General features: G+C 53.0%; 1 protein-coding gene across 10 annotated transcripts in view; it reads left to right on the top strand.

The window, feature by feature from the left end:
• The window catches only part of PDE9A (phosphodiesterase 9A), a 120,662-nt gene extending 97,728 nt beyond the window's left edge, over nucleotides 1-22,934 (top strand). For 9 of the 10 annotated variants that reach the window (XM_037831166.1, XM_037831186.1, XM_037831211.1 and 6 more), the window contains 10 exons: nucleotides 2,312-2,398; nucleotides 3,102-3,206; nucleotides 3,562-3,644; nucleotides 4,412-4,568; nucleotides 9,896-10,009; nucleotides 17,712-17,816; nucleotides 18,490-18,618; nucleotides 19,655-19,750; nucleotides 21,742-21,823; nucleotides 22,694-22,934. In XM_037831166.1, coding sequence (XP_037687094.1) covers nucleotides 2,312-2,398; nucleotides 3,102-3,206; nucleotides 3,562-3,644; nucleotides 4,412-4,568; nucleotides 9,896-10,009; nucleotides 17,712-17,816; nucleotides 18,490-18,618; nucleotides 19,655-19,750; nucleotides 21,742-21,823; nucleotides 22,694-22,707 — 972 coding nt within the window. In that variant the 3' untranslated portion in view covers nucleotides 22,708-22,934. The remainder of the gene's footprint in view (nucleotides 1-2,311; nucleotides 2,399-3,101; nucleotides 3,207-3,561; nucleotides 3,645-4,411; nucleotides 4,569-9,895; nucleotides 10,010-17,711; nucleotides 17,817-18,489; nucleotides 18,619-19,654; nucleotides 19,751-21,741; nucleotides 21,824-22,693) is intronic. The other variant, XM_037831177.1, reaches the window with a different exon arrangement.
• The last annotated feature ends 3,401 nt before the right edge of the window (nucleotides 22,935-26,335 follow it).

The following is a 26,335-nucleotide window of genomic DNA, read 5'->3' as shown; positions in this document are numbered from 1 at the left end:
CGTTTCGAGGCCCCCAGTCTGTGGGACGTGGTTATAGTAGCCAGGAAACCAAGGCAGTTGGCTTCCAAAGTTTGAAATGGATTCCTTGTAATAGCAAAGGATTCCCTGCTCCCAAAGGTAATCCCGTGACAGTCATTTCACAGATGTTTTGGTTATAGGATCAGACGTACGAAAATTCAACTTACGCGCAACATTCCCAGCTCTTGTATGTTGTGCAACAAGTAAAAGTGGATTCTCGGTGGCACGACCGTCTGTGGGAAGAAAGCCACGCTCTGCCCTGCATGGGCTTTGGGGCAGCCAGCAGACCCCCCGGGACCACACGGGACCCGCTCCCGAGTGCTTGATGGATGTGACGCCAGGGGCTCCTGGTGATACCTAAATGGTCCCCGCGTGGCACATCTCCCGAATCCCTGGGCTCCCTGTTTAAGCCTCGCTTTTCCCAAAAACAAAGTCCACTCTTGCCAGGCTCTCGTTTTTGTTACTTTTTCAAAATCATTTAATCTTTTCCTCCTACCTTAATTAGCTCCAAAGCTCTGAGCTATATTTAAATAAACAGCAGTGATGACAAATCCTCTTTGGGACTAAAAACCAGATCTCGTTCAAAGTCAGCAGAGATGTCCATAGAGAGCCCTGCTCCGTGGAAGAGGGTGAGGGCAGGGCTCACAGGGGAGGTCACCTTTCAGATGCTGTAATTAAGGTGCGAGGAAGGGTCTGAGTCCTGACACAGCCCTGCGAGGAGCCTAAGAAAGCATTTTTGGATGAAAAGCATAAAAGCCCATTTGACCCCCGTTCAGGTGCATGAAGGGCTCTGCTCTCTGAGGACGTTTGTGCTTAGGTTGGTGCAAGATGGAATTTGTCCTTGCACCTTAAACCGCGATGCTGATTGTACCAGTTTGGATAATACTATGTCCCCCAGAAAAAGCCATGATCTTTTAATCCAATCTTACAGAGCAGCCGCATTAGTGTTGATTAGGTTGGAACCTTTGGATTAGGTTGTGTCCATGGAGATGTGACCCACCCAACTGTAGGTGATGACTCTGATTGGATACTCTCCATGGAGGTGTTGCTCAGCCCATTCAGCATGGGCCTTGATCAGTTTACTTGAGCCCTATAAAAGAGCTCACAAGCAGAAGGAACTCGGTGCTGCAACTTGCAGAGACATTTTGAAGACGGTCGTTGAAAGCAGTTTTGCTGATGCTTTGGAGGTACTAGCCCAGAGTTTGCTAGTTTTGGAGAACACCATTTTGAAACACAACCTGGGACCAGCAGACGCCAGCCACGTGCCTTCCCAGCTAACAGAGGTTTTCCAAATGCCAATGGCCTTTCTCCAGTGAAGGTACCCTTTGTTGATGCCTTACCTTGGACACTTTTATGGCTGTAGAACTCTAACTTTGTAACCAAATAAACCCTCTTTATAAAAGCCAACCTATTTCTGGTGTTTTGCATAACAGCAGCATTAGCAAACTGGAACACTGATCCACAGAGATACTCTGTCACGGTGGAAAGAGTAAAATCGTGATTGCCAGGGTCATTCGGGGCTAGGGTGCACCTCTTTTCCAACTGCTTTGGCAACTCACAGGGAACCTCGTTGACTTCTGACCCAGCTCCTCCCACCCCAGGAGACCCTGGCAGCTCTTTGAAACCCCCGGATCCCTCCTGATCCCCCCAATAAACAGGCCTCCTTTCCCATATTCACCATCCAGGCCTTGCTTTCGGGGGCCCCTGGGAAGGAGGGGTGTCTTCTTTTTCTGGAGCAGCTGTAACAGATGACCACAAACTGGAGGGCTTAAAACAATGCAAGTGTATCTCCTCACAGTCCTGGGGGACAGCTGTTCAAGATCAAGGACCCCACAAGGCTGTGGAGCCCCAGGAGCCTCTCGGGAAGGGCCCTGCCTGCCTCTCCCAGCCTCTGCTGGCCTCAGGTGCCTCTTGGCTTAGTGGGGGCCTCACTGTTGTCCCTGCCTCCATCTCCACCGGCCTCCTCATCTCTGTGTCCTTGTGTCTTCTCTTATATGGACCAGTCACCAGGTTAGGGCCAACCCTGATCCATTAGGGCCTCACCTTAACTTGATGACATCTGCCATGACCCTATTTCCAAATAAAGCTCCCCTGCACAGGTGCTGGAGGTTAAGACTTGATATATCTTTAAGGGGACACAATTCAACCTATAATGGGAAGTGGGTGGCAGGGGTGTCCTGCTTTCACAGGAGGACAGCCTGGGAGAAGCCTAGCACGGTGGCGTGAGGCGAGACCACGGCGGGGGTCCGGGCTGGCCTCTCCCGCTGCTGACCGACCTTTGTCCTTTGTGCAGATGCTGAGCTGCCTGGAGCACATGTACCACGACCTGGGGCTAGTCCGGGACTTCCGTATCAACCCCGTCACCCTGAAGAGGTGGCTGGTAGGTCAGACCCACCCCTCTCCCCCTTGGACGTGGCGCCGTGGGTTGCAAATGAACTGACTGTCCCGGCACCTTCCTGGTGCTGGCTCCCTGCAAACGGAGGTGATAAGTCCATGGACACTCCTGAGGACAGGTGTCCGATCCTGGATTATCCTTCCACCAAAAGGTTTCCTGCTTTGATGAGCAGGAAAAAAAGAGGATTCAGAGAGGGGCAAGTGAAGTGGTGTGCTCCAAAGCAGCAACGTGTGTGTGTGTGTGTGTGCACATGTGTGTGTGTTTAGCGGCAGATCCCTTTTATAAAAGAAGAGACATCACTCAGCACCCAATATTGAAATCCTGTTACAAAGGTTTCATAGTACTGGGGACCCCCAATTCCACCGGACCCCAACTCCACCTGCTGCTTCAGACCCTGCCAGGGTACCCAGTCCTGGAGCCCAGGGTGAAAATCTTGGGGGACGTCTGCCCCCGTACCTGCCCACAGGTGCCGCGGTGTGGCCCCGGAATCTTCTCGGGCTCCGGGGCAGCCCCGCCCTCCCCGATAAACACAGGGACGCTGCCAGCCCCTGGCCCAGGGCGGGATCTGGAAAGAGCGTCCGAGACAGGGATGACCTCTGGGGACGTGGGAGGGAAGGGACATCCAGCAGCTCTGGGCGGAGGGGTGGGCACCAGGTGGAGCCCCGTGGGACTGTCATCTCTCCTGCAGCTCTGCGTGCACGACAACTACAGAAACAACCCTTTCCACAACTTCCGGCACTGCTTCTGCGTGGCCCAGATGATGTACAGCATGGTGTGGCTCTGTGGCCTCCAGGTGGGTCCTGGGCAGCCTCAGCCCCCGTCCCACACAGCCTGCCACCCGGACCCCACGTCCCACAGGATCCCTTCCCGCCTCCGCTTGGGGACACGGCTCTCCCTGGGCACCAACTGCCCCCCAGCCTCCAAGGAGGGCCCCCACACAATGTGGTCAGCTTCCCCAAAGGCGGGGTCACTCCTGCAATTCAAGGAGCTGTGGGCCGGACCCCCCCAGTCCAACTCAGGAGTGGGTGGCCCCCTCCCACTTGGCCCAGAGGGGGCGACCCTCAGGGCCACCCAACTGCCCCCTCCCGGAGCCCGGCTCACCCTCAGGGCAAAGACGACCACCCCCCTAAACTGTGTTTCCCACCCAGGAGAAGTTCTCCCCCATGGATATCTTGGTCCTGATGACAGCGGCCGTCTGCCACGATTTAGACCATCCAGGATACAACAACACGTACGTGGAGATTATCCTTTTGGGTTTTTTATTTTTCTTATTCTTTTTTCTAGTAAAGGGAGCTCTGGCTATCAGAGGGGAACTTCTCAGCTCCACAGGACGCAGCCCCCAGCCCCCACCCGGGCTTGGTCCAGGGCCTTGGGCCTCCCAGGGGTGGGTTGTCCAAGGTCCCCACCCCGCCCACCCCCCAGGGCTGCCACAGAGCCCTGGCCATCCCGGAGCTGCTCTCCGTGCATGGGGTGGCCCCAGACCCCACGGGCAGCTCCTCCAACAGGGTGGCCGGAGGGCAAGAGCTAGACCTCGGCGAGAGGAGCAGCTGCAGACCAGGGTGGGGCGGGCCCCACAGGAACCCCACTCCGAACCCCGTGGGGTGAAGCCGCCGGGCCCCCATCCCCCACCAGCCAACAGAGCCCAGGCCCGTGCCGCCCCCTTGGCATGGAGCACAGCCCGATGCCCCTTCCCAGACACCTTCCTTCGTGCATGTTGAAATTTTGGGAACTTTTTACAAGAGGCCATAATAGAAGATGCAAGTCCCTTCAGGGCCTAGTAACAGGGAGAAGTGGAGGTTTACTGGGGGCAGTTACGGGGCAGGACAATAAGCCCTTGGGGGTTTTAGTTAACAGGGCCACAAGCAGCGCGTTCCTGGGAGTGTGCAGAATGCTCTTTGCTTCCCCAGCCCCGCTGCACTCATCTTCTAGCCCCAATCCCCAAGTGCAGGGTGCTGAGCCCCACAGTGCCTGAGCCCCCAGCTCCCCCTGACATTCCAGGTACCAGATCAACGCCCGCACGGAGCTGGCTGTCCGCTACAACGACATCTCGCCCCTGGAGAACCACCACTGTGCCGTGGCCTTCCAGATCCTCGCCCAGCCCGAGTGCAACATTTTCGCCAACGTCCCGCTGGATGGGTTCAAGCAGATCAGACAGGTCTGTGGGGGGCGGGGTGGGGGGAGGCTCTGTCCTGCTGGAGAGGCAGAGGGGCACAGGGCATGACCACAGGGCAGAACCACACTTTCCAGTGCTGGAGGCCCCAGCCTCTGGGCAGAGCCTTCCAGGGAGCCTACAGAAGCCCCCCCCCCCCTTCCCAGCCTCCCCCAGGGCTCAGAGTGAACCCCAATAGGGGATTAGGAGCAGTGAACATGCAAGAATGCAGTTGGCTGCATCCAACCTAGCAGGGCCCTGACCATTGCTCTGAAGCCCCCAGCTGCCGTCCCCTGTCCCACCTGCCCGGCAGCCTGCCGCCCACTCTGAATAAGAACCTGGGGGCCCACTGTGGGGAGGAGAGCGCATCTGCCCGAGAGGAAAACCATCCTGCACCGTGGCCACCCCACCTGAGGCAGAGTCCCGGCTCACTGAAGCTGATGCATCCTTCTGCACAGGGTTCCCCCTGAGCCACTCCTCGGGGTTCCACCCTTGACATTTTCAGGGGAGGAAGGATTTCAGAGGGATCTCCTCAAAGAGCCCCCTTCAGCCATTCCCGGGCTGAAAGCCTCGTCTCAGTGGCCTCCCTTCAAGACACACCTGGAAAAGTCCATCTGGAATCCATGCCAGGAAAACAGGTGCCTCCCTCCTGGAGAACTGATAAGCTTCACCTGATCTGAGAGCGACGGCCTCATAAACCACCGTCTCTCCGATTGTCCGTCCTTCCGGGAAGTTCAGAGCTAAATGCAGCCCTGAATTATGGTCAATACAGGATCCCTGATTCCCACGACAGGTGCCTGCGTTTATCTGGAGGCCTCCTGGTGTCCCTGCCACGTTCAGGGAACCCCTGGGTGAGCAGAGCCACGTGTCGTCATGATAAGCTGCGGCGAGTCTTTCTCCGATGCAGGTCAAGGAGCACACCTGGAGAGGAAGCACCTCCGTGGCAGCCGGCAAGGGTCTAGGGAGTAGGACCTGGGAATTGAAGCAAACCAAGCTGAACGCCCCCTTGGTGGGTGGTGCCCAGCGGGTATCAGGACGACACCTGAGAGAGGAGGGCACCTGCCCGAAGGAGCAGCTGCCCCACAAACGGGCCTTCCTCAAACCCCACCAGGAGGCCAGACAGCCTCGTCCTGCTTCATAAAGAAGAAGTTCTTAAAAACAGGACTCTCTTCTGGGGGTAAAAGCGGTTCTCCCGATTTTTGAAGATATTTTGTCACAGAAGATTTTGAAGGATAACGATAAATCCTTTACTGACACAGCGTGAAATCTTTACACAGAAATTGTGTAATTCAAGGGAAGAATTGTGGGAAGACGGTGGAGCAGGGAGCTCCAGGAACCTGTCCCTCCATGAGAACAGCTGTTAGGCGGGCAGGAGCTCTCGATCAACTATTTCGGAGCTCTGGAGTCCAGCAGAGCGCTGTGCAGCATCCAGGGAAGAACGGGAGGCGGAGGCTGGTGGATTGCAGTAGATGCAGGTGGATTGCAGTAGATGCGACTGAATTGCACGCTCCACACAGCAGTGAGCATCCCCATCCCCCAGCCTCCCAGCAGGCAGATACTGGCACAGCTTGCTGGTGCCACAGCAGGACAGACAAACTCCCAGATCCAGTGGTATGTGGTAGGAACACTGACCGCGGCCTTTGGTTAGCGACTTTGGATGGCTGGGAGCCCAGCTCTGCGAGCAGCCGTTGTTCCAACCCGCCCCAGACAAAGGCAGCAGAGGAGACGAAAAGATGGATCGTGTCCTCGGAGCTGCAGGGGACAGTGAGGGCTGCATTTGCTGGGCAGGGGCAGAGTGGCGATGACATGATCCTATACGCAGAAAATCCTGAGAAATCCACAACGAATCTCCTAAAGCTAATTATGAATTCAGCAGAGACAGTATACAAGATCAACACCCAAAAGTCAGTAGTGTTTCTATACACTAGTAATAAAAGAAGAAATCAAGGGGAAAAAACTCCATTTACAATATCAACATACAGAATCAAATATCCAGATATAAACCTAACCAAGGATGTAAAGGGCAAAGAAACTAGAAAATATTGCTTAAAAAAAATATCAAAGACAACCTAAATAATGGAACTGCATTCCGGGTTCATGGATTAGAAGATTAAATATCATTAAGATGTCAATACTACCCAAAATGATTTACAGATTCAATGCAATCCCAATCAAAATTCCAAGAGCCTTCTTTACAGAAATGGAAAAAGCAATCATCAAATTTTATAGAAGGATAAGGGGCCCCAAATAGCCAAAGGCATCTTGAAAAAGATGAACAAAAGTTGGAGGACTCACCCTTCCCAATCATAAAACTTACTACAAAGCCACAGTAATCAAAACAGCATGGTACTGGCACAAGGACAGCCATCTAGACCAATGGAATGGATTTCAGAGTTTAGAAATCAACCCTCATATTTATGGTCAACTGATTTTTTGCAAGAGCATGAAAACCATTCAATTGGGAAAGAATAGTCTCTTCAATAATTTTGGCACTGGGAAAACTGGATCTCCATATACAAAAGAATGAAAGTGGACCCCTCCCTCACACCGTATACATAAATCAACTCAAATGGATCAAAGTTCTAAATATAAGAGCCAGAACTATAAAACTTCAGAAGAAAACATAGAGAAGCATCTTCAAGCCTTGTGTTAGACAATGGTTTCTTAAACATTACACCCAAAGCACACACACACAAAAAACAAATAGATAAATGGAACCTCATCAAAATTTTGTGCATCAAAGGATTGTCATGAAAATAAAACAACCTACATAATGCGAGAAAATATTTGGAAACCACATAGCCAATAAGGGATTGATATCCAGAATACATAAAGAAATCCTACAAGTCAATAACCGAAAGACAACCCAATTAAAAAATGGGCAAAAGACCATGGGTAATAGACATTTCTCCAAAGAAGATATGCAAGTATCCAAAAAGCACATGAAAAGATGCTCAACATCACTAGTCATTCAGGAAATGCAAATGAAAACCACAATTAGCTACCATTTCACACCTACTAGAATGGATCCGATTAAAAAAAAAAATTAAAAATGTTGGAGAGGATGAGAAGAAATAGAAACATTCATTATTGGTGGGAATGTAAAATGGTGTAACCGCTGTGGAAGACAGTTTGGCAGTTCATCAAAAAATTAAGTATAAAATTACCACATGACCCAGCAATCCCATTTCTAAGTATATACCCAAAGGAATTGAAAGCAGGGACTCAAACAGGTATTTGCACACTGATGTTCATAGTGGCATTATTCACAATTGACAAAGGATGGAAGCAACCTAAGTGTCCATCACCTGACGAATGGATAAACAAAACGTTCTCTTCCTACGACAGGATAGCATTCAGCCATAAAAAGTAATGAATTTCTGATCCATGTGACAACAAGGATTCACCTTGAAGACATCATATTGAGTGAAATAAGCCAGGCACAAAAGGGCAAATATTATATGACCTCATCAATATGAAATAATTAGAACAAGCAAATTCATAGGGTCAGAAACTAGAATGTAGATTACCACAGGATGGAGTGGGGGTAGGAAATAGGGAGTTAATGCTTAAATTATACAGAGCTTCAGTTTGGGGTGATGGGAAGTTTTGGTTATGGATAATGGTGATGGTAATACCACAGTGTGAATGTAATTAATAGCACTGAATTATATATCTGAATGTGGATGAAAGGGAAATTTTAGGTTGCATATGTGTGATGACAATAAAAATTTAAAAAAAAATCCATGGGACAATACCACACAAAGAATGAACCCTAAATTAAACCATGGACTAAAGTTAATAGTACAGTTATAAAAACGTGCTTTCATCAATTGTAAAAAAATGTACCACACCAATGCAAGGTGTTGATAATAGGGTGGTATGTGGGAACCCTGCATTTCCTGCATGATTTCTCTGTAAATCCACAACTTCTCCAAAAACTAAAAAAAATTGCATAATTCAAAATGCCAGTGATGCCTCCTGGTTGCTAAAGCAAATACCATACAATGGTTTGGCTTAAACGTTGGGAATTTATTGGCTCATGGTTTGGAGGCTAAGAGAAGTCCAAGTCAGGACGTCATCCCTGAAGACTGTGGTGTTCTGGGGCTGGCTGCTGGGGATCCTGGGCCTAGGCTCCTCCATCACACGGCAATGCACATGGCGCCTCTCCTGGCCTCCCCCTTCTTGTCCAGGTTCTGTTGACTTTCAGCTTGTGGCTGCTCCTTCTGTGGCTTTCTCTCTCTCTCTGTGTCCGAGTTTCACTCTGCTTAAGAAGGACTCCAGTAATAGAATTAAGACCCATCCTGATTGAGATGGGCCACACCTTAAATTAAGTCACTCCATCAAAAGGCTCTACTTACAAGGGTTCTCACCCACAGGGATGGATTGAGTTTAAGAACATGCTTTTCTGGAGTACATAGCTCCAAGCCACCTCATCCCCTTCCCCTGCAAGACTTTTGAGATTATGGGGTTACCTATATTTACTGATTTGGGTTTTGTATTTGGTGCTTGTGGTTTTGTTTTCTTGGGGAAGTAGAGCACTATACCCAGAACAAATGTATGCTCTGTGAGTATTGGTGGATGAATGGATGATGGCTAGATGATGGATGGATGATGGATGGATGATAGATCGATAGTGTTGGATGCATTGTTAGATGGATTGATCATGGATGGATGGATGAATGGATGGCTGGATGGATGGATGGATGGATGATGTATGGATGGATGGAGAGGTATGGTTTTGAATTATTACTTTTCCTAAATCAATATTTGATTAACAAGGTAATGAACTATTTAAATTTTTAAAACTCATTGCATCGTCATTTACAAATTTATTAATAGAAGAATGCTGTTAAATGTATTCTGATTTTGATCATTCTCAAGCAATATGTTCACATATAATCACATACTGATTAGATAATAGAAAAAATACTGTTAGAAAATTAGTGATTGACCTCCAGCAAGACCTGGAGGGAACTAATGTAGGGGAAACTTTTGTCTTCAGCTAACTCTGCTGGATTTCACGCGGGTGAGCACAGCGCTTGCCAGTGAGCTGCGGGTTCATGGCCCTGGCCGGCCTGTGGATGTGTTGCTTCCTCCCCGAGGACACACGGCAGCTCGGTCACAAGCACACACCTGGAATCAGGCACACCCACCGGCCGTGCCCCCCGACACCTCGGCCCGGTCCTGCACCTCTTCAAGTCCCAGAGTCTTTACCTGTTAAAGTTGGGGCCGTGCCCCTTCTGCACAGAATTGGTGTGAGGATGAAATGCAACTTTATAAATGCTTGTTGGATCACGCCACCACTGATGCTTTCTTCTTTCATTTTCCAGGGGATAATCACATTAATCCTGGCCACGGACATGGCGAGGCATGCCGAGATTATGGATTCTTTCAAGGAAAAAATGGAGAATTTCGACTACAGCAACGAGGAGCACATGACCCTTGTGAGTAGGTTTGTCTCCTCTTCGGGGAGTTGCCCGAGTGGGTCAGAGCATCCAGATTAGACCAGCGACGAGAAACGAGACCCCGCAGCCTGGCCTGGGAGCGAGGTGCCCATGAAGCTGGTTTACAGGGTCGTGCTTCTTCCCAAGGAGCCCCCAGGCTGGGCCTGTCTCCTGACGGAGCTGTCCTTCAGTGGCATTTTCCCATTCCTGTGGCTCGATTTTTATTTGGAGGAGAGAAGCGGGCAAAGCAATCCATCTTTCACTGGTTCCCTGAGAGTGCAGCTGGCTCTCCCACGGGGGCAGGACCCCAGGACAGCACCCTGGGATCCAGCCTCTCCCGGGGACCCTCCCTCCCAGGCCACGTCGCAGGGTCCTCGATAGCCAGGGCCATGGCAGAGAAGGGGCACGAACCTCTCCAACGAGAGGCCTGTGCTTGAGTTAGCCTTTTCCTTTATAGAAAGGAAGAGCATAACAACCCCCCTTCACAGCCTTCAAAGAGAAAGCCAATTGTGTCGGCCGTGGTCTAAATGTTAATATATTTTCTGGCGTTCTCACGGTTTTATAATGGATGGTGTGTTTAAAATCGATTTTGTCACTTTCATCTCCAGAGAAGTTGATTAAGAAGCACACGGGGCTGCTCCTCGACCCGGCTAAGCGTCTAACCAGCCAGTGCCCCGGGGGTCACCTGCTGTATAAACCCGCGTTGTAAACGCATGTGTCGGTGCACATAAGCCTGTGGGAAGGGACCTCTCGTTTCCGTAGACAGAGGGGGAGCCCGGCCCCCAAGTCGGGGGATCCAAAGCAGCCCTTCACTGACACAGAAAATAGGCAGCCACTTCAGATCCACCGCACGCAAGGTCTTTGCTCCAGAGAAACCAACAGAATGCGGGGTGCCACCCTGTCCTCTCGGATGGGGGACGGGCGAGAAGGCCGAGGCCGAGGGTGGCACTGGAGACGGGAGGGCAGGAGGGTTGACGGTGCCCCCTCTGATCCCTCTTTTCTCTCTGAAATGTGAGGAAAGGTCAGCTGAGCACACGGAGGCGGGAGGAGGCCGGAGGAGAGCCAGGAGGCCGGGAATGGTTCCACGGGGAATAAGGCGATGGGGGTGGGAGAAGGGGGCAGCCGAGAGGCTTCATGGGGCAGCTGACGTTGGGAAACACAGCTCGGCCGCGCCTTGTGCCAGACCCTGAGCTGCACGGAGCTGTGCGTGGCCGGGTCCGACCCCCCAGCCCCTCCCTCCTGCACAAGACCCCGGAGGATACAAGGGATGGGCCCACTCACGCCCCACGGCCAGGCCATGGGCTCAGGTGGCCTGGCAGGCCGAGCCGACCTCGGGCCCTCCATGGCGGCTGCCACGTTGATTTGGAGCATTGGCAATTCCAGCTGGTGGTCATTTGGGCCCGTCCTCCACAGCCGATCCCAAAGGCAATCGCCCGGCCAGTTCCGGTGGGAAAAAAATGGGCTGAATCCTTTGATTGAGGGTCTCTTTCCCAAGTGCGGTCGCAGTTGATTTATCTTGGGGGGGGGGGGGGCGGCCGGTTGCTGAACCCTCGGCTCTCAGCGTTGCTCGGAGGGTACCGGCGGCGGGGGCTCTTTCCCGGAGGCGAGGGCGAGGCGGGGGACTGGGCCCGGTCCCCGGCGGAGGCGTGCAAGGTGTGGAGGGCGGCGAGAAGGAACAGGCGGGACATGGTTCTTTGAGGGTGAAGAAGCCAAGAGAGTTTATTAGGGGTGAGCACAGGTTATATAGGCTGGCATAGAGGGTGGGGGTTGTTACAAGCCAATGCTGAGGGGATAAAGGCTAGGATTGGTTCTGAGAGGGTGCGGAGGTTAGGATTGGTTCTAAGAGAGCACGGAGGTTGTTTGAAAAGGGGCGAGAGTTGCTCCGGTAACGGTGTCTGGCAACAATGTATGCGCACTGGTGGTGATGGGAGTTGCACTGGCAACGGGGAGTGTCCGGGCAAGATAAGGGGGTGGGGAAAAGGCGGTTCCCTCCGGCAAGCCTCCCCTAACGGTGGTATTTTGGGTGAGGAAATGGGGCCTGCCTCCGGCCTCACTTTCCCAGGCCCGGGGGGCTGTGAAGGGCGCTGTTCACCCATACCCACTACCCTCCCCAGGGGTGGCCGATCCCCTGGCCCAGGCCCGCCAAGTCGAAGCACGTAATCAGTGTCCCGCATTTCTCCCTTTTTTCTAATTAAAGGAAGAAGCTTACTGGAGAGGTCCGCTAAAGGATGAGGGAAGGGGAAGGTTGGGGAGGGGAAAAAGGGTTGACGGTGGTTTAGCAAGGCTGGAGCTCAGCGTTGGTGTGGCGCCCGGGCGCTCGACAGGGGCTTTGCTGCTTGCGGGATGGACGAGGGTGGCGATGCTGAGGAGGGTTAGCTTTTTCAGTGGAGGCAAGTTGTTGATACTGGACTTGTACAAATGATGAGAGGACAGCATTGGTATTGGCCTGGCTTTTAGCAAGTTGGCGAAGTTTGCGGATAACCCAGGGTCCTAGGGTGAGAGCTAGAATAATTATTAGTAGGGGGCTTATGAGGGGGAGGAGGTAAGGGAGGAGGGAGGTAAAGATGTGGGACCAATAGTTGGCAGCTTCACGGTTCTTTTTGCGCTGTTTTAGTTCCTCTCGGACTTTCTTTAGGCTGTCTTCGGCGAGACCTGTGGAATTGGCATAGACACAGCATTCTTCTCCTAGAGCGGTGCAAAGGCCTCCTTTTTTGAGGAGAAGAAGGTCGAGACCTCGGCGGTTTTGGAGCACTACTTCAGAGAGGGAGTTAACAGAATTTTTAAGATGGGAAATAGCGTTTTGTAGGTGACGAATGTCCTCGTCAACAGCCGCCTGGAGGTGAGTTAGGGCGGAACCTTGACTGGCTAATGCAGTGATTCCGGTGCTAGCGCCTGCAAAACCTAGGAGGGAGGCAATTGTGAGGGCGGTGATGGGCTCTCGCTTTTGCAGAGGGGCAGGAGCTGCAGTTTTTCCAGGCGGAGGAAGAAGTCTTCCTCACTGTGGTACAGGACCCTAGGGATAAGGACAATTGGGGGCAAGTTTTTTTAGTTATATTGATGGTTTGTACGTTAAGGCAGGGGGTAAGTCCTGTAGAGGAGCAGAGCCATTGGGAGGAGTTATGAGGAATGAGAAATTTTGTAGAGCTGCTGGGAGATGAGTAGTTGGCACAAGCTGTGAGGTTGGGAGAGTTACTTGAGCGAGGGCGGATGCACTTTTCTGTAAAGGAGACTGAATGAAAGGTTAGGGGGACGGCAGAGGTATTCCAATTGCATTTCGAGGGGCTGTCCTCTGTGTTTTCTGAAAAGGAGAGGTTGGAGGCAACTGGCTCATACAGGGGGAAGGAGGTGGAGAGGCAAAGCCAACAAGAGGAGGTAAGATTGGGGTTGGAGGAATTCACTGAGGTGAAGGCCGCTTGGATAAGGCCGAGGAGGGGAGAGGAGTAGCGAGAGGAGTAGCGAGAGGGGGGTAGAGGAGGTCGGGGTGGTGGGGTTGGCGATGCACTGTTTGTAGCTGAGGTGCGGTTGGTTGGAGCTGAGGTGCGGCTGGAGGGCTGTGGAAAAAGGGGGTTCACTCGGACTGGGGTCTAGGCCCAGGTGTACTGTTGTCATCCGGTGCACCAGGTTGCGGAGACGACGGCGTTCTCGTCTCGTTAGACGCGTGGTTGCTGGTGGCGGGCCGGATCGCCCTTTCTGGGATTCAGATTGGTTGTGCTGCATTATCTGGGAAAACACAAGCAAACCCGCGCCCCTGGGCGAGGGGTGGGGAGGGACCCTTCCAGGCATTATTCTCTTGGTCCTTTCAGTAAACCATCGGGGCCTGGGTGGGCCTATACGAGGGCCCCCAATGTTTATGTAGGGGCGAAAGCCCTTCTTTATTGAATGTGAGTAGATTAAGGTGAATAAGGGCTGCTATGATAAGGTCCCCTGGAGTTGCCTGGGGGAGCATTGCCCTTTCTTTTTCAACTTGTGTTTTTAAGCGGCGATGGACTGCTTCCACAATGGCTTGCCCCTGTGGATTATAGGGGATGCCGAAATGATGGGTGATGTTATATAACTGAAGAAAGGCCGCAAAGGAGGCACTGCGATAGGCAGGCCCATTGTCCGTTTTTATGTCCCAGGGGACTCCCATGAAGAGAATTCCTTGTCTTAGGGCCTTGATACAGTGTTTGGCCGTTTCCCCGGCGAGGGGGACTGCATAACACATGGCCGAGAAGGTGTCAATCATTACATGTACATACTTGAGGCGTCCAAAGGACGGAACGTGAGTTACATCTATTTGCCATCTAGAATTGGGTTTTAGGCCTCGTGGGTTGACTCCCTGAGGTTGCAGGGGGCCAAGCGGCGCAAAGGGCGCACAAGTTGCACAATTGCGGACAAGATGTTTACAGGTATCTAGGGGGAGGCCACATAGATGATGTAACGACGTAGCCGAAAAGTGAAACCTGGAATGCAATAACTTGGCCTGGTTAACAGCATCCCCCGGAGGGGCTGCCGTGTGGGTTAGCATAGCTTGGGTATTCTGAGTGGAGATCGCTTGGTCTACTATACTATTGCCATTAGCCAGGGGCCCCGGAAGGCCTGAGTGGCTACGAATGTGGCTAATGAACCAAGGATCCTGTCGATGCTCCAGGATGCTTCTGAGGTTAGAAAGTGCTTTATCAATGGCCGAGTCTCCCGGGAAAAAGGTGGAAAACGCGAGGACTCGGCAGACCTGATACGTGTAGAGGCTGTCGGTGAAAATGTTTACTGGGTGGTTGCAGTGGGCGTTTAGCGCGTATGACACCGCCAGAATTTCCCCCACTTGGACTGAATGAAGGTTAACATAACTGAATAGGCGGGGTTCCGGGTGGTCCTGAGAATAAGAGAGGAAGGCGAAACGGGTTTTGGAGGCGTCAGTGAAGACGGTAGTGGCACCCGGGATGGGTGCAGAGGAGGGGAAAGGATGGAAGGGGCTGCGGAAGGGAAGCTTGGCGAGCCCCTGTAACAGTCGATGGCCAGGATAGTGGCAGCTGAATTCCCTCTGAAATCCTTCTAAGAGGATTTGCATGTCCGGGTTATCACGTATAAGCAGGCGGGTTTGGCCTGCGTCCAGGGGCCAAACAATTTTTTCCGGTGGCGCTCCAACTACATGAACAGCCAGGGTGACTAGATCTGAAGCTAGGCTGATCCAGAGCCGCACTGCGGGGCAAATTTTCCTAAGCCGGCTTTTAGCAGGGTGCACCCAAAGCAGAGGGCCTGGCACGGGAGTGGGGGTAGGGGCAGCGCTGTCCTAAGGGTTGCCTTGAGGTGTAGAAGGCAGCCAGGGGTTGTTAGTCGGCAGGGTGGGAGGAGCGGTGGCAGCTGCCGGCAGCGGCTCCGAGGGGGAGCTTGTCGAAGGGGGAGGCAGAAGTGGGAGGCCCCAAGCGTCGCAAGATGGCGGCGCGGTGGGCGTGGCTAAGACACAAGATGGCGGACTAGCTCCGCCCTGTGAAAGGGCGGGGCTGAAGGCATAAGATGGCGGACTAGCTCCGCCCTCTGAAAGGGCGGGGCCGAAGGCATAAGATGGTGGACTAGCTCCGCCCTGTGAAAGGGCGGGGCCTAAGGCATAAGATGGCGGACTAGCTCCGCCCTGTGAAAGGGCGGGGCCTAAGGCATAAGATGGCGGACTAGCTCCGCCCTGTGAAAGGGCGGGGTAAAGCGCATGCGGTTTCCGGCCCGGCTTAGGGCTGACGTCATCGCCGGAGCACTTCCTCCCCTCAGTAGAAGAAGAAGGAGGAAGTTCGCCATTTTGGAGCAGTCTGGGGGGGCGGTTGCAAAGAGGCAGAGGGCGCCAAACAAAGAGAGAAACATACAAAGGACTACAGCAAGATAATGGAGGGGAAGAGGGAGAGCGTTAGGAGGAATGGGGGTCATAGAAGAAAAGGACGAGAGGCAGATGGAAGAATGGGTAGTGGGGAAGGGAGGAGCGGCTCCGGAGCGGCGAGGGAGAGGCGGCCCTTACCTTGCAGGCGAGGAGAAGGGGAGCTGGAGAGGCGTCCGGGCGAGCGGGTGGCGTCACTGGACCGCTGCGTGGAGAGGACGTCCAATTGCAGGTGCCCCACGTTGGGCGCCAGTTGCGGTCGCAGTTGATTTATCTGGGGGGGGGTGGCGGCCGGTTGCTAAATCCGAGGCTCTCAGGACTGCTCGGAGGGTACCGGCGGCGGGGGCTCTTTCCCGGAGGCGAGGGCGAGGCGGGGGACTGGGCCCGGTCCCCGGCGGAGGCGTGCAAGGTGTGGAGGGCGGCGAGAAGGAACAGGCGGGACATGGTTCTTTGAGGGTGAAGAAGCCAAGAGAGTTTATTAGGGGTGAGCACAGGTTATATAGGCTGGCATAAAGGGCAGGGGTTGTTACAAGCCAATGCTGAGGGGATAACGGCTAGGATTGGTTCTAAGAGGGTGCGAAGGTTAGGATTGGTTCTAAGAGAGCACGAAGGTTGTTTGAAAAGGGGCAGGAGTTGCTCTGGCAACGGTGTCTGGCAACAATGTATGCGCACTGGTGGTTATGGGAGTTGCACTGGCAACGGGGAGTGTCCGGGCAAGATAAAGGGGTGGGGAAAAGGCGGTTCCCTCCGGCAAGCCTCTCCTAACAGTGGTATTTTGGGTGAGGAAATGGGGCCTGCCTCCGACCTCACTTTCCCAGGCCCGGGGGGCTGTGAAGGGCGCTGTTCACCCGTACCCACTACCCTCCCCAGGGGTGGCCGATCCCCTAGCCCAGGCCCGCCAAGTCGAAGCACGTAATCAGTGTCCCGCACCAAGGACCCATTGTGTGCCCAAACATCACCAGGCCATGAGGGGTCAGCCATCTCCTGGGAAGACAAGCCCCATGCATGGCCGTGTGGGATACGGCTGGGCGCAGGCAGTGCTGGGGGGGCATGGCCTGGGCTGGGGTGGCCAGGGAGGCTGGAGGGAGGGCCCAGAGCAGGGCCTGAGAGTGCGGACACCCCAGCTTCGGTAACGGGCAGGACCGTGGCTGAGCCAGGCCACTCGGGCAGGGCCCAGCACAGCGGGACCCAACCATCCCGGGGAAGACGCTGGGCGTATGTCCTGCCTTCTGGCCACCGTGGGGTCAACACTGGGGACCGAGGCCCCTCCTGCCCGCTTCCCCATGTCTGGGGTGTGGGGTGCTGTGATGCAGGTCCCCACACGTCCTTCTCCACGGGGAGGTGCCTTCTGCCCCTACATGTCTAAATACCTCTTCTTTGTTCGTCCTCTCAAAATCTCTGGGTTTCTTTCAATTAACTTCTCTAACCTGTGCCTCCTAACCACAGTTTTTCTATGTATTTTTCATGTATCGCCAACAGTGAAGATTATTTTGAACTTTACAATTTATATTTTGACACATTTACAAAATATACTAGGTATATTACAAATACAAAATGTCTTGCATGAAACACGCTTTTCTATTCCTCGAGCCCCCTCCAGAAATGCTTCTGAGACCTTGGGGTGCAGAGGTGCACCCCAGCTCCCCAGGTGAAGCCGAGTGGTCTAAACGCAGACTGCAGGGGTGCCAGTGGCACAGGGAAATGACCCGGCCACCGGTGGGAGGTGACAAAGCACAGTCGCAGCTCGGCCGGCGCCTGCCCATCCTCCCCCTCCTGCAGCCGCTGGCGGCGAGGCCGGGCACAGATGAGCACGGTGGGCTGTGTGATCCGTGCCCTGCCTGACCCCGACACCCCTTCTTCCAGCTGAAGATGATCTTGATAAAATGCTGTGACATCTCTAATGAGGTCCGCCCGATGGAAGTGGCCGAGCCCTGGGTGGATTGTTTATTGGAAGAATACTTCATGCAGGTGAGAGCTCCGCAGAGAGCCCCACTTGACAAGGGTTCATGCTGAAGGGTGAGCCGGGGTGGACTAGCAGGCAGTTTCACCAGGAGCACCTCACGAGCGAAACAGGCTGTAACTCAGGATGTCAAGGACAGTGGTAACCCAGAAAAGCTAACGTGGTGAGCCCGGCACCCCCTGAGCCCCTGTCAGCAGTGGGCTCGTCAAGCCAACTGCCTAAAAGTCAAGAAGCAAGAACTGCAGAGGCAGACGGGGCCCCTGGGCCAGGTGGGACCGTGTGGGACAGGTTGAAACCATAGCCGTGGGGAAACCTGGGACACTGAAAACCAAGTCATCCAAAACGGGAGCTGTGGGAAAGCACCATAAGCCTCTAAACCAAAGAGCTTGCTCGGCCCTGGGAGAAAGCCAGGAGGGGCTCAGCAGGCTGCTGTGCAATCCGCTGGCCACCCCGAAACACAGTCCTGACGCACCAGCCGTGTGTGCCCAGCGAGTGCTCGCTGAGCCTTCGGATGTTGCCACGTCCTTCAGTCATGTCCATGCAGCTGTAAATACTGCAGCGTGGGTGGTGGCTGGTTAATTCGCTCGGGTTTTTCTCGCTCCAAGAACAGTGGCCCTCGGTGTTCCCCAGATGCCACTGTCATTCCTAGTCTTGATCTCGCGTCTGCTGTACCCCCCCCAGAGCGACCGTGAGAAGTCGGAGGGCCTTCCCGTGGCCCCTTTCATGGACCGAGACAAAGTGACCAAGGCCACCGCCCAGATCGGCTTCATCAAGTTTGTCCTGATCCCAATGTTTGAAACGGTGACCAAGGTGAGTCAGTGAGCCAGACAGTGTGACAGTGGGAGAGACACAAAGGCACACACGCACAGGCGGACAACTGCACACACGAGCATATACATGCACAAACACTTGCACACATGCAAGACTGTGGATGCACACTTGCACTGCACACACACATGCACACACGTGCAGACCTGAGCACATAGACACACCACTCATACGCAGTCACAGGCATGTGCACACATATATACATACATGTACACATGTGCACGCATAGACATGCATGCACACTCGCAGGTGCACACAAATGTGCATGCACACGCAGGTGCACATATATGCACTTGCACACACATGCAGGCGCACACACATGCACACGCACACATGCAGAGAGAGTGGTATTCCTCCCCAGGATGCAGTACTGTGACACATCGAGTCCCCTGGCCTTGGGGCGCACAGCAGGAGTCAGAGTGTGACTCAGAAGTGTGCCAAGCATTAGGGACAGACAGAGCTGTGTGAGCAGGGGCCAGATGGGCAAGGATGGGAGGGTCATGCCTCCCAGGGGTTGGGGAAGGCTCCGTGGGGAGACAGGAACACCCACCAGGTGACACGGTGGGGCTGCTGGCGAGAGGGCGCCAGGCACAGAACCACAGTGCCCGGGTGTGGGTCGGGGGGGTCTGTCGGGGGCTGAGGCCAGGCCGGGGGATGGTTCTCACCCCATCGGCCACGGGGCGTATCGGCAAGCGACTCGTTTTAGAGGCTGGAGACCACGGCAGGGGTTATCGGAGCGGCGTGGAGGCAGTGGGTGGGTTGGGGCCGGTCCGTGGGAAAGGTGACCACGCAGCCGCAGGGCAGGAGTGGGGCCGGAACTGAGCGCAGCAGTGAAGGGTGGCCGGGAGGAGGCACTGACCAGACCCCCTGGCTTCAGAGCCTCAGTCATCTTGGGGTCCCCTGGGCGCCTTAGCTGGGGACATCGGAAAGTGCACCCCGAATGGAGGAAAATCTCCCCAGCGTTTCTGTCGCCGTGAGAATGATGGAATGCTGAAACAAGTCCGTTCTTCTCTCCCAGCTCTTCCCCGTGGTTGAGGAGTTCATGCTCCAGCCTCTTTGGGAATCCAGGGATCACTATGAGGAGCTGAAACAAATGGATGACGCCATGAAGGAGGTAAACTGTCCCCTTCCTGTGGCGAGCGAGTAACACAGGCACGTTCTGCTCCACGTGCCCAATTACGTGACTTTGAAAACACTGGGCAAAGCATCGGGAAAGTGGCTCCCTCTGAATAAGCTCGTTCCCACCCCTCCTAAAGCCGAGCTCAGTAAGTTTAGAAAATTTGGGGGACCACCCCGTCTGCACCCCCAGTCAACCGAGGCTGCACACACCAAGAGCAAGGCTGCGAGGTCCTTGGCTCTCTCGAGGGGCTGAACCGGCTGTGCCCATTGGCAAGTCACAACCACAGCAAATGGCAGTGCCACCTGTAACCGCGGAGGTCTGCACAGGTCTGTGCAGCGGCAGCCACGGGGGAATGGACCCTGCGCAGCTCAGAGCCCTGACCCCAGGCTGGCCCTGTTCAGTGGAGAGGAGGGACGGGAGACATGTGCCCCTTAGCACATGAACAAAATGCTGCTGCACCCTGGCCATCACAGGGAACACAGTGGCACACCAGACAGGACAGCTTGGCCTGGGGCCGCGGTCAGGAAAACCCAGGCCTGGGACTGATTTTGTTTTTCAGAGGAGGTCAAGTTCTTAGGCTCAGAGGGGATGAGGAATTCGTCTACAAAGCCCCAAGAGCCTGTTTTGTGCATTCAGGACCCCAGTGAATACAAATCTCCATTACAGCCCCCTTCCTCCTGAGCCCTCCATGGGGTGCTCCATGCCCCATCCTCCCTCCCACCCACCTCTCTCCAGACACACACACACACATACATACACACACATGCACACATGTACCTGCACACGAATGCATGCACGCACGCACATGCACACACACACATGTGCACGCATGTACCTGCACACAAACACCATGCGCACATGCACATGCGCACACACACGTGCACACATACCTGCACACGAACACCATGCACACATGCACACGCGTGCGCACACACACATGCACACATACCTGCACATGAACACCATGCACACATGCAAATGCACACCCACACGTGCACACATGTACCTGCACACGTGCACATGCAAACACACACGTGCACACATGTACCTACACACGAATGCCATGCACACACGCACATGCGCGCACACACATGCACACATGTACCTGCACACGAATGCCATGCACACACGCACATGCACACACACACACCCCACCCAGCACTGAAGTGCCCCTCTCTGTGCAGTTCTCACCATCCTTCAACACTCAGCCAGGTCAGGGCTTCTCCAGGCACCTGTGCCCCGCCCCCCATCTTTTCCATCTGGGGATCCTGCAGCCCATGTCACCCCCAAACACCACTGAGCACAAGGCTGTTTTCCAGATGTTTCCTCCCTCACACGGCACACGTGGGGCACACACTCCCGCTGTGTCCAGTGCCGGCCTTATTGCAGGTGCTCAGTAAATGCTTACCAGGTGACTGGAAATCCAGGCCATCAAGGCCGACAGCTCTAGTCACAGGGAGGTTCTTAAAAATCACAAGCCTGAGACCCAACTGTGCCAACGACAGACATGAGCAAGACGGCATCAGCCTCACTGGGAGAGTGAGAGCAGCTTCTGGCTCTCTCCTGGGTCAGCCTGTGAGTCTCCAAGCCCTGACCCCTGCTGCCCAGTGGGGACATCAGGACTCTCCAAGGCGTCTTCCTGCCTCCAAAGGACAGACACCAAAGGAGGGGAAAATGCCCCACTCTGAGCCCTGGACACCCCACCCCCCCCACCCTGCCGGTCCACTCTAAGGTGGTCGCAATGCATTGAGTGTGAGCCCAGGTGAGCACTGGACAACGACCGCACAGGTGACCCCCAGGTAACAGGGCACAGTGCTCAGGTGCAGAGTTGCATCTCAGAAAGCTCGCCATTTGTGTGTCTTGGGTGTCAGTCTCGACTTCCCATTTTAGCATCTTTGGTCAACAGAAACCTTTTAGAGAGACAAGCAATCACTCACGAACCGTCTCCCTGGAACCTGACTTTTGCCTTCTTTTCTCTTTGCTAGTTACAAAGGAAGACTGAGAGTTTGACATCTGGGAACCCTGAAAAATCAAGAGAAAAAAGCAGAGACATGAAAAAATCTGAAGGTAATTCTATTTCTGAATGGATTTCTGAATACATACAATAATTTAAACTAAGATGAAGAAAGTACACAAAATCTGTGGAAAGAAGGGAGGGAGAGAGGAAGGGAAGGAGGAAAGCTGGCTGAATATTTTTAAATAAGTGAAAATTTTCCTCCTTGTATATAATAACTGGAATTAGGTTCTGAAAGAAGGTTCTAGGAATGCTCCCCATGGAGACACGCTTTAGTTAATAGAAAAGGATCAGTAGCTAGCATGTGTGTTCCTTCCAAGAGAAGGTACGCTACTTTTTTAAGGTGATGCAAGTACTTAAAGCTCTTCGAAAAGGAAGGCCTTGTCTCTAGCTGCAGCCCTCTTCCTCAACGCTCGCTGACACTAATCATCTGTTTAGACCTAAACAGTTGACAAAAGCAGCCCATTCGGTACACCTGTGTCTAAAGGGTAATTTGAGCAGTTCTGCAAGTGTCCAAGGTCAAGGGCTTGGGAAACGGCTCGAGCTTTGCCAGGGAAGCGGTAACAGACCTTGGCAGTGATGAACCAGCTTCACCGGTGGTCAGCTGAACGGCGTGCACACGCGCCGTAGCCTTGCCAGACCTCTCCAAACCTCCAGCGATTATGACGTCCTTATTATTACTATTTTTTTAGTCATGAAATGAGCACAGTGTCTGGTTCATAGGATGTGCTCAGTAAAGGTTGGCTTTTAATGTTTAAGTCGGATCATATTTTGGATGGCTCAAAGAAAGGATCGAATTGTTTTGTTTTCCCTAAATGCGTTCAACACCATGGCCTGTGAATCCAATCCTGTGACGTTTATGATGTTTTCTCCACCTTTTCCCCGTCAACAAAGACAAACCAGTACTTCTTTTCCTTTTCAAGCAGACTGTACCTGAAGAAAGCTACAGGGTTGCGAGATGTCGTTCTGGACTGGGCCGGCCACGCCTCGTGGGATTCCTGCGTGCAGAGAAAAGTTCATTCCGAACACCTGAACCCACAAGACTGCATTTTCTAAGAACCATTTTATTCACTGAAACAACAACAAAAAAGGAATTCTTAACGATGTACAGAATTTTTATTTTTAAACTGTCTTTTAAATAATATATTCTTATACGGAAATGGGTACTGTACTTTTTTTTTTGGTAGAGCTGTGTATCCTGGGGCTGCTTCTGGTAACCGTGGAAATCCTCTCCCGATTCTCACATAGAGACAAAGGATTCTCACTTAGAGAATCTTTCACAGATGTACCTTAGAAAAACTGACCATGTGATCCGATGCGTGCCGCCCATGTAAATTCAGCATTAAATGTCAGAATGGTGCCCCACTGCAAGGCCACAGGCCCCAGGTGTCCTGTATTGCGGTCGCAGTTGATTCGTCTGAGGGGGGGGGGGCGGCCGGTTGCTGAACCCTCGGCTATCGACGTTGCTTGGAGGGTACCGGCGGCGGGGGCTCTTTCCCGGAGGCGAGGGCGAGGCGGGGGACTTGGCCAGGTCCCCGGCGGGAGGCGTGCAAGGTGTGGAGGGCGGCGAGAAGGGAAAGATAAGACACTCTTCCTCCAGTAAGGGTAGAACAAAAGGACTTTTATTTCGGGGTGAGCACAGGTTATATGGGCTGGCATAGAGGGCGGGGGTTGTTACAAGCCAATGCTGAGGGGATAAAGGCTAGGATTGGTTCTGAGAGGGTGCGGAGGTTAGGATTGGTTCTAAGAGGGCACGGAGGTAGTTTGAAAAGGGGCGGGAGTTGCTCTGGCAACGGTGTCTGGCAACAATGTATGCGCACTGGTGGTGATGGGAGTTGCATTGGCAACGGGGAGTGTACGGGCAAGATAAGGAAGTGGGGGAAAGGGCGGTTGGGGGAAGGGCGGTTTCCTCCGGCAAGCCTCCCCCACCGGTGGTATTTTGGGTGAGGAAATGGGGCCTGCCTTCGACCTCGCTTCCTTAGGTCCGGGGGGCTGCGGAGGACACTGACCGCCCGTACCCACTACCCTCCCTAGGGGTTGCGCAGGTCCCCTAGCCCAGACCTGGTAAGTCGAGGTATATGCTCAGTAACCCGCACTGTATTTGTGAGCAGCGCGTGAGACCCCGGTGTGTGTGGATGCGGATATGCAGGAAATGAGACGATTTGGTGGGACCGCGTATGCAGTGGGTGTGGGGAAAGCCCACGCAGGACACAAACAAAGAGCGTGGCTATGGCAAGCAACAGCGCGGATGCTCACGTGGAGGGAAGGGTAAACTTCACATGTAAGTTGTCAGAAAAGCAAAGGAGACATGTTTTCTCAGCATGTCTCCAGGAGGAGAGACACCCTGTGGGGGTTTATTATTTACATGTGTTGGGGATATTCTAGGTGGCACTGAACCCACAGAGTGAGGGGCAACCTCTGGGCTTTCTCACAGTTGAGCTTCAGTTCTTGCATGAGGGTCACACATACCTCAGATCTCGCTTAGACTCCCCCAGCTTGTTTTAGACTCCCAGACACTCGCTTTGTGAAAAGCAAAAAAATAAAAAATAAAAAAAGAAGACGACGACAACCACTAAATGTCTTTCCTTCTAGGGACAAATTAACCTTCTGGAAGAGGAGGTTAAAAAACCAACATTTAAAGCTAATTGGTCGACACTTCATTTGCTCTGATGATTTATTCCTTCTTGTTGGATATCAGAATATTACTTCCCATCTTTGACTAATTCAATTCTGATGTGTAAAATTTTCTCTCTTCTGGAACCCAGCTTAATATGAATAAGAACCTTGAATTCTACACCTCTTTTTTTTCTTCTACTTTTTTTAATCCTGCTAAAGCCAGTACATATGGCAGTTTGGGCTAAAATATAACCAAAATTCAACTTTCATGTCATCCTATATAAAAGATTTATCTTCTCTCTCCATTAGTTAAAGAAATCTTCACAACACACAGAACACACCTTCCTCTCTGCCAAATTACTTTGGATGCTGCCCTTATCAAACCCCATACTTGCTTTGGTGAATTTCACACAACACACTTACATACACACACATTCACACATAGTCTCATACATATACACACTCAGGCACTTTAACACACTCCCCCTGCAGTACTGGTTTTCGTTATACCAAGTCGTTGAACCACAAAGTCACAAAGCACAGAATTCCCAGGGAGGGACCACCTTGGCGGCCTCTGGGGTGTCCGGGTCCCTGTGTCATCTGCTGGTTTCCATCACAGGCTCCTTTAGAAATGGGCACAGACACATCCTGTCCCCAGCAAAGCACTAAAGTATGGTGGTTCGTTTCTTACCCTGTTAGCTGAGCACACAGGCACGACGAGGCCCTGCCCTGAGTCGCCGCTCACGGGGCACGTCCCCTCCCCTTCAGGTGGCATGGAAGCCCCCCTGCCCGGGCTCCTGTGCCACGGACCAGCACCAAGAGCTCCGTGGACAGAGACCTGGTCTCCCTGTATACCCAGGGCCTGGAACTCTCCCTAATGCCGGGAGCCGCTCCATGCCTTTTGGCTGAATTAATGACTCTACCGGGTGATGGAGGCATAGGGCCAAGTCAGAGGTGGGTGCTGCCCCAAAGGGGGTCTTGCTACAGCAGTGGAGGCTGACATGTAACACAGCGTAGCAGCCCTGGGGGATAAATCCAGTAAGAGCAGCAAGTGTGCACGGAGAGACGGAGCTCTGAGAAGGCAATCAGGAGGGCACTGCCACCTACCATCACAACCCACTGAACAAGACGTCCTTCTGGAGTGGGTGAGGGCCACTCTCCCAGGTAGGGTTGTCTGATTGACAATAAGCATTAAGACACCATAAAGGATAAGAAGTTTAGATCCAAGCCATGCACTGGGGAGACACACACAGCAATGCCCTGTGGTTTCTAAAATGAGATTGGAGACACTGCTCCTGCCAGGTGCTGCTGTCCAGCATGAATCATGTTGGATCAAGACACCTGCCACCAAAAGAAACACAAGTTGGCAAAGGAAAAGTGCTGACCTGTGCCCCACTTACACCATCCTGCAAGCCAACAACATTTGGTGTTCACAACCATGGCTTCATCACCTTGCGTTGCTACAAAGAAACATTAAAACGCCATCTTCAGTGGTTTTTCTCCCTAATAACTTTTACTAGCAATTCAAGAAACCATGCCTACATCAAAGACCAGCTCTGATAAATCCTGATAAATCTCCCTCCCAAATGTCCTCCGCGGAGCTCACTGCTGCTGTGCCGCCTTCCAGAATACAGCCTCCAGCCTGCCGAGTTCTCCCTCTGCAAGAAGCAATGTGGCCTCATGTGATTTAGGTTTTGACCTATAGCTTGCGTCTCGCAGAAGGAAAAAGGTCTGTTGCTTACACCCTGGGTTGTATCCCCGTGGCCAAATGCTCCCCATTTGCCCAGTTTCTTTTTTTTTTTTTTTTTTTGTGTGTGTGTGTGTGCACAATTTTTTTTTTAATCTTCATTTTATTGAGATATATTCACATACCACACAGTCATACAAAACAAATCGTACTTTCGATTGTTTACAGTACCATTACATAGTGGTACATTCATCACCCAAAT

This window comes from Choloepus didactylus, chromosome 1 (genome assembly GCF_015220235.1).
Source record: "Choloepus didactylus isolate mChoDid1 chromosome 1, mChoDid1.pri, whole genome shotgun sequence".
NCBI lineage: Eukaryota > Metazoa > Chordata > Mammalia > Pilosa > Megalonychidae > Choloepus > Choloepus didactylus.
This window is presented reverse-complemented; position numbering and strand designations above follow the sequence as displayed.